General features: G+C 51.3%; 1 protein-coding gene across 3 annotated transcripts in view; it reads right to left on the bottom strand.

The window, feature by feature from the left end:
• Positions 1-812: 812 nt before the first annotated feature.
• The window catches only part of NUP214 (nucleoporin 214), a 94,713-nt gene continuing 87,866 nt past the window's right edge, over positions 813-7,659 (bottom strand). For all 3 annotated transcript variants that reach the window (XM_026514203.4, XM_048223415.2, XM_026514204.4), the window contains 4 exons: positions 4,486-4,657; positions 2,421-2,560; positions 1,544-1,568; positions 813-1,097 (listed from right to left, as the gene is read on the bottom strand). In XM_026514203.4, the coding sequence (XP_026369988.2) occupies positions 1,064-1,097; positions 1,544-1,568; positions 2,421-2,560; positions 4,486-4,657 (371 nt within the window). In that variant the 3' untranslated portion in view covers positions 813-1,063. The remainder of the gene's footprint in view (positions 1,098-1,543; positions 1,569-2,420; positions 2,561-4,485; positions 4,658-7,659) is intronic.

Here is a 7,659-nt window from a genome sequence, read left to right as displayed (position 1 = left end):
CGGTCCCTGTTTGTCTGCAACTGCCGAGGACACCACAGGCCTAAGAAGTAAAACATGCCCAGACCTGAAAGCTACTGCACTTCACGCGCTTTGACAAGACCGAAGTTGGGGTCCCTCGGCCATGCCGGCAAACACGTGGCTGGAGTTGGCGGCGGCAGCCGTGTTGGCTCGGCTCCAGGCCTGCCCCCGGGTTATCTGCACTGCGGTTAACAGACAGCGGACCAGGCGTGGTGACCAATGTCACTGTCACTGGAGATAAAGGCACTCTTCTCCATCACGCCTCTCCAGAGTCGAAGAAATCAGCTGTGGCACACACAGCACCCAGAGCCAAACCGAGAAGATGAGCTGACGGGGCTGGTCCAAGGGCGGCATCCCCGTCATCGGCGCCCACCGGCCTATTTTCCAGGCTCACCTCACGGCCACCTGTACTTTTACTTCAGGTGCCACGAGCTCTTCTGAAACTCAGCCCGTGTGAGGGAGCTCGTGGCCCTCCACCCAATCACAAGGCTGGTGCCTGATTCCCAACGGCAGCAAGGACACGAACGGGAGATACCAAAAGAAGGCCACAAAGAGGTGGCAGGCCAGCACTGAACCTCTTCCCTGGGCGAGGGCCTAGGCCTGAGGAGAGCGGGGTCTTGGGAGAAGCTCCTGCCCACCCTCTTCGTCCACCCATCATCTCCTAGGCCGCTAACTTCCAGTGTCGCCCTTGAAGACATACCCTGCTGGCTGGCGGAAGGCCAGGACGGTTTCGCAGAGCCACAGCGATGTGGGAACCTCTCTCTCAGGCTGTGACCTGACATAACCCACATACGTTCAGCATGGAAACAGACCAGAGTTTAATAGTGGGGGACCGGCGGCGGGGGGGCCACGACAACCAACACGAAATAGAAAATAAAACAAACAAGCGATCAAGCATCTCTAAGAGTTTTGGTTTCTGCTGTTTCTTTCTGGGTGTGTGTTTCAGTGCGAATGTTCACGGGAAAGGACTGCTCCAGTGTGGCTCAGCGAAGAGGAGCTGAGAACGTAGCTGGTCACAGGAACTGAAAGGAACACCGACACCCACTCAGCTTCTCCAGCCACCAAAGCCCTGGACAGACCTGCAAGGAAGCGCCGGGAGAGAGGCAGATCAGCGCCTGCTCTGAGGAAGGGCTTCGAGGCTCATGCAACTGCCCGTAGGCCAACTTCGGGACTTTAATGTCACGTAATTACACGAAGCTTCTGAGACCCTAACAGGGACTAAGGAACAACATCTCTTGGGTCCTGCCCTCCAGTCTTTGCTCATCAGAAGGCACACTGCTCTCTCTCACGCATGGCCCTCAGAGGCAGCCAGGCCTGGCACCTCCTGCTATCCTCCTGCTGAGACCAGCAGGTCTACGAAACCCAAAACCTCTGCTGAACCCCCATGCTTCCACGACAAGCTTATAAAACAGGAAAATTGGATACAAATGGACACATAGAGCAAAAGTTAGTAGTGTAATATTTTCACATACCACACACTCCTCCCTCCTTATTGAATGGCTGGAAACTGGAGGTGGATACTTACGAGTTAGACGATCCAAAGCTGAATCCTGAAAAAGACAGGAAGGTGGGCTGAAGCGAGTTCACGCACACTTGAGAGGCGGAGGGGGGTCCCGGACCTCCCCGTGTCCCTCCCTTCACTCCCCTCCCTTCACTCCCCGTAGAGAGCCCCGCTACCCGCCACCCCAAGGCCAGGTGGGGCGGGGAAGGTGAAGGGCCTTGTTGGCATTTCAGGGTTCTTCCCTCCCCGGCGCCCGCTGTGGGCAGTGGGTCCCTGGCACGGCGCCTCCCACTCAGCTGCGCTGGGGCCACACGGACCCCCTTCATTAGGAAACCATGTTTTTGTTTTCCCATCCACTTGCTGCTTCTTGGAGAAGCAAGACACTTGGGTTCTAGGCCCGGCTCTGTGGCTCCCTCTCTGGCCCTTTGGGCAAATGGGCCCCATGGGGTTTTTGTCTTCATTTTTAAAATAACGATGGCGCCTGACTTCTGTGCCTCACAAATGTGTTGCAGGGACAAAAGCAGAACATACGTCTTCCACTATCTGAGGAAGCGGTGGTTCAACAAATCAAAGACATTTCACCAAGTCCCTACATCTTATTGTTGGCGTTTGCCGCCTTGGATTTTTAAACCAAGGTCTAGTATGACGATTACTATTTTGGATTCTTGTCTCGAGAGAAAAATCAAGGCAGTCATTTCTTTCTTTGGTAAGAAATGGCACAACGTTACACGTCTAATTAAAGCCTGAAAAGAACATTTTGTCTTTCACCCACTTTCAGCCTTCAAAACACGACACTGCATCGCCAGGTAAAAACCACTCATTTCTCTGGGGGCAGGGGCGGGCATTTACCCAGGAGAAGGCAGAAGGGACAACAGTGAGGGAACCATGTCTGGCCACCTACCTCCTCCACCCGATCCGAAGCCAGAGAATCCCCCGCTCTGGGTCCCAAAACCAGAGGTCTGCTGGGACAGCGACCCGAAAGTCGGCGCGTTCTGACTTGCGAGGGTGCCGAAGGACGTGGTGTTGCTGCTGCCCCCAAACCTGGGTTCCGGGGAGAAGGCGGTCGGCGGTGAGTGCGGCTGCACAGGCACCGGCTGCCCGCAGGGCCTCGGGCTGCACGCCACGCACAAACTGAGAGGACACGCTTGGTTCAAAGTAGTGGCCTCTCAGAAAGAGCAGGCTAGAGCCCAGAGCGAATCTCAGCTTTGGGAAGGAAAAGGACAGGCACGCGATATAAAAGCTAACTGGCCCAGGGTTTTAGGTTTTCTCCACTGTGGAAATTCCAGCTCATCTGGAAATGGAACAGCATGACATTTTTTGCTCTATCGCCAATAATTCTTGGATTTCATCCCATCATTTTAGCATTTCTCATTTATCGACAGCCTCTTTCCCCCAATTTATTTGTCTTCAGCTCCTCTTTGGATCTTGATTCCACTGACTTTTCATGACAAGGTGAGGGGTCTTCTGGAAGTAGACCCTCGGAGTGGTCCTGACTGGTCCTGCTCTATTCCTACCCCTGCTCTGGGCCTCACACAAACAGTGGGAGCTCCTCAGACATCTGCCAGGGGCAGATCAGGGACCTGGGGAAAGGTGATGGGCTCTTCTGGAGTTCTCGTACCAGAGTTGGTACCTGTCAGCCCTCTTTGACAAAATGGAACTAACCAGCCAGTTGGATTTATGTGGGTGAGCCCCCACCTCCGCCCAAGGCAGAATATGATACTTTTCTACTAGTAGAGAAAATAGCAGGTTTCAAATAAATAAATAAAACCTCAAGATTCCCCGTCAACCCCAAACCCTCCAACCCTGCAATACTCTGTGCTGGGCGGTCACTGGAGACATCAGTGTCCGTCGGAACCTGCCAAGAATACTGGTTTAAGTTGGTCCCAACTCTCCTTTAAAAGCTTTCCTTAACTTTAATTCTTGGGGCTTCCTGAGGGAAACTTAAAAGAACCATTAGTCTCTACATGAAGTCCAGGAAGCAATCTATCAATTCACTCACTTTCTGGAAACTTGCCAGCATTTCCTCACCAGCATCTTTCATGGGGGGGAAGGGTATGAGTAAGAACATACTTTAGTTTACTTTCAAGATAAAGATGCTATCACTTTGCCAAGACTCACCCCAAGTACCCCGACCATTTCCCCAAACAAAGCCCACCTCCTCCCCCCGTCTTGAGCTTTACGCATCCCACGTCCTGTGGCCAGGGCCACCAGACAGTGACTTCAGACACTAATACATCCTCTGAACGAGGCACTTTGTAGTCATCACCACAGACATTTTATCGGGACTTTGTAGTGTGGTGAAGGCTATTTATTTTCTCCTTGGGGTTTTGGCAACCAGATTGAATTTCTGGGGCCCTTAAAAGCCAATCCCTAATATGGCATTTTCAAGGGAGGATGTGCACGAGGCGGTAAGAGCAGCTTTGAAAGCAGGGCAGTCACTGAGACTCTGAAATGTGCCCAGTGTGGAAGCTGGGCCCTGGGGCTGTGAAATGAATACCCACTGTGGGGGTCTCAAGTGCAGCAAGGGACACAAGGAGTGATCTGCTCAAGGACAACGGGTCAGCGACACAACAGTCCCAAGAGGAAAGAATGTGGCAAAAACTATTCGTCTTGAATTCCCTAACAGAAGTCACCCCACAAGGCGCAGGCCTGGCTCTAAAGTAGCCAGGATGGGACTGTTTCTTCCTTAAATCACCCTTTAGTTCCGCCAGGAGAACGGGGGCCTGCCGATCAGTACTCTACGTTTTCGGGCGACGGCAACACAGCTTGTGCCCATCCGCAGTCGACAGTCTCGCTTAGGAGAGATGAGCCTTCCCCAAGGAGGATTTCAAGGTGGATTGGTGGATTTCAATGGAGGGGGGCTCAGCTCAGTCAACAGTAGGGAAAACGCAAGAACTGTCTTCCTGAAACAGGAGTCCCGGGCCCCGTGCTTCCGGCGGTCCCCAGGCCTGTCCCCAGAGGCTTACCCGAATCCTCCCGCGCTGGCAGCCGCAGTACCCTCTCCGAACACTTTGCCTCCCGTCGAGCCCAGAGGGCTTGTAAAGGCTGGGGCTGAACCGAATGCTGGCACCCCTCCAAACCCAGGGGATCCCCCAAAAGTAGGAGGGCTGCCAAACACTGGAGCAGCACCGAAGCCACCTGAGCAAAACAGAGGCAAACAAACAGAAACAGGGAAAAAGAAAGGAGACAGGAAGAGAAGACAATGAGCGGTGAGAAACCAAATCAGAAGAGGAAGGAAAAAGGGGAAAATAGGTTAGAAATTCAAATTCGAAAAACTGTGACTGGGGGCGACAGCCTTTCTAAATACCAAGCCATCCCCTCCATTTCTAGCAGAGGGGTCGGGTCCACCAGGGGAGCTCCTTGGAGCCCTACGAACCCCACAGATCCCGTTTGTCTGTGAGACCCTCGATCCCTCCCATGGGCAAGCTGGACATATCGGCTCCCAGTCTCGTGGAATCAGATTGTCACCAAGAACCAGCCTGGCGCATTTCTGACCCCTTCCCAGCCCCACTGTGCCAATGTGAGGCTCCTCACTGAAAAAGCATTCTTGAAAACTCTGACCCCTGCCCAGTTGTCAAAGATGACAGATGTTGTTACTGTCACAACACAGGTAAGGCTTCCAGCTTCATGAGAACCCACATTATAAAGCCAGAGGCTCGAAGTCTCCTCTCGGGGAGAACCTATGAACTGGGTTACAGAAGAGATGGAGAGGCGCACGGCACTGGTGCTCAGCCAGGGGCTTTTTATTTATTTAAAGCCTTATGGCTCTCACATCTCTCTCCACAGTCTCTCCGCACGGAAGAATTTCTTAAAAAATGCTTTCTCTCTGCAGTCAAGAGCTACTCCTCAATAAAAAAGCACACCGAATTTCCTCTCTGGAGGAAGGTGGCTGGATAAATGTGATAGAACAATCCATCAGCTCTGAGGAGAGCCACCAGAGCCCCTGACGTCCCCCGCTGCTCACGTGAACAGAGGCGGTGGGCCGGGGCAGGCACACTCGAGGGCCATCATGCCGAGGGTCAGGTGCGCCGAGGTGGCCTCCTCGGATTGGCGGATTTGCCCACCGGGCGGAAAGACCAACCGTCCTTCCCTGACTATTCCTTCTGCTCCCAAGGGGGTTCCCAAACCCCAAGATACTGTGTACATCATTTAAGGCTATGAGCGGAGACGCTCAGTGAATGTCCGTCGAACAGAATGGAATAAACTGCTCTAAGAAACGTGCTCTAGAAAGGAGTATTTCTTAAAATGAGTACGGGCCTAAGGAACTACGTGCTAAAGGGAATGACAGAGGCCTTGGCACAAGGAAAGGGGCGCCAGGGACACTATGCTCGCCCCTTGAGGAGAGTGAGTCTTGCTCTCAGAGGCACCAATCAGGCCTTACATAAGCATCACCTCACCACAACCTTCTGCTACCTAAATCAGGAAAGATCGGACCCTGGGCAGGAAAAGCTGTTAGCTGAATTCTTTCGTTATTTGTCATTTTGTGATTCAATCACGTGCTTACTTATCATTGTTACTGAAGATACTTTTTGCTAAAGCTCATGTTTGGGTTAACATTCTAGATTTTCAAACCTTGAGTGAAATTCCAAGCCATGATAATGGAGACTGTTGGGTTACAAATATAAGAGACTGGAAAAAAAAAAAAAAAGTGCTAAAAAACCCTTGCAGTTGAATTATTTACGACCGACCACAGATCTAGTTACACTTTCTTCCTAGACACACGTGGCTGGATCTGGTGCCGTGTGCACAATATTACTCCGACTTCTTGGTGGAGGGCGAGTGAAAAATGAGAAGTCACAATGATACAGGAAGTACACTGGACAGGGGAGAGATTAAACACACGTACACACACGTGCGCCACCCCTCCCTCCCACATGCACACACATCACACCCACACAACACATACACACCCACCCTCACATACATACCCCACATACACACACACAACATAGACACACACCACACACACACATACACATACCACGTACACTCACACAATGCCCCCAAACAACAAACCTGGGTCATAGCTAAGTGAAACAGGAGGAAAATGGTCACTCTGGTATTATTTTTTGGAGATAGGCAACTCACTCCTGATGCTAGGAAGGGTTTGATTTTATTAGATGCTACATTTTCATGATTTTCCTCTCCAGAAAAAAGAGACATTTGCTAATAAGCAATGATAATAAACACCTGACTTACTGACGGCCCTCTGCACGCCAGCTCCGAGACAGCCGTTTGCCTTATCCTGCCAAATAAACCCAGGGTCCCAAACTTGCAGGAGGAAACAGGCTCAGAGAATGTTCTTTGCCTAAGTTCAGCCAGTTGATTGTGGTAGCGCTGGGCTGACTCAAGACAGCACCCACCACCTAACTGCATGGGTCAGCCTGCCTCCCTCCACCGCAACTGGGGTGAGCCCGATAGGCTGGGCACGGAGGTCTGGGTCCACCTCTGCCCCCCCCCGCCCAAGTAATCTCTAGCACTACTATTTCCTAAGGCAACTGTACTGAGGGAGGATGGACACTTTGGAATTTTCCAAAGACCCATCAAAATGGCCCATCTAAAATCTGTATTAAAGCAAAATGCCAATCGTGATGTCTCAGGCATTTGCACTGCCTGCGCAGGAAGGACGACTCCTTTATTTAAAGCAGCCTTTCCTTAAGCTCAGGGCTCTGTGGCACCTCCTTCTACAGAGGGAGCCCCCTGAGAACTGCCGTGAGTCCTGCAGCGAGAGCCAAAGCGCCGGAAGCACAGGGGACACAGGCTGCCTCCACCCTTGCTGTCACCTCTGTGGCTACCAGCTCCTCCATCCCTGTAGCTTCCTCTGTCTTCAGTCTGAGGGGTTTCACGGGGCAAACAATCAAACAGGAAAAATATTCTGAAAGGTAGGAGGATAGATTTTCTCTAAGACTAAAAAAATAAAAGCATAAGATTCTCGAAGTCAATTGGGACCTGATTCCAGGATAAGGAACAAAACAAAATAAAAATACACGAATCAAAAAAAAACCCCCAAAAACATTATCCAGTTCCTTAAAAAAAAAATTAAATTAAGCCTCGATAATTAATGTATTAAAATTTCTTAGTCAGATGTTTGCTTTGTTAACTAGGACCCAAAGCTTTGTAGCCTTTTCACTTCTAAATCA

The sequence above is a fragment of the Ursus arctos genome, unplaced genomic scaffold (genome assembly GCF_023065955.2).
Source record: "Ursus arctos isolate Adak ecotype North America unplaced genomic scaffold, UrsArc2.0 scaffold_18, whole genome shotgun sequence".
Classification (NCBI taxonomy): Eukaryota; Metazoa; Chordata; class Mammalia; order Carnivora; family Ursidae; genus Ursus; species Ursus arctos.
The sequence above is the reverse complement of the archived record's forward strand: the minus strand, read 5'-3'. Positions and strand labels throughout refer to the sequence as shown.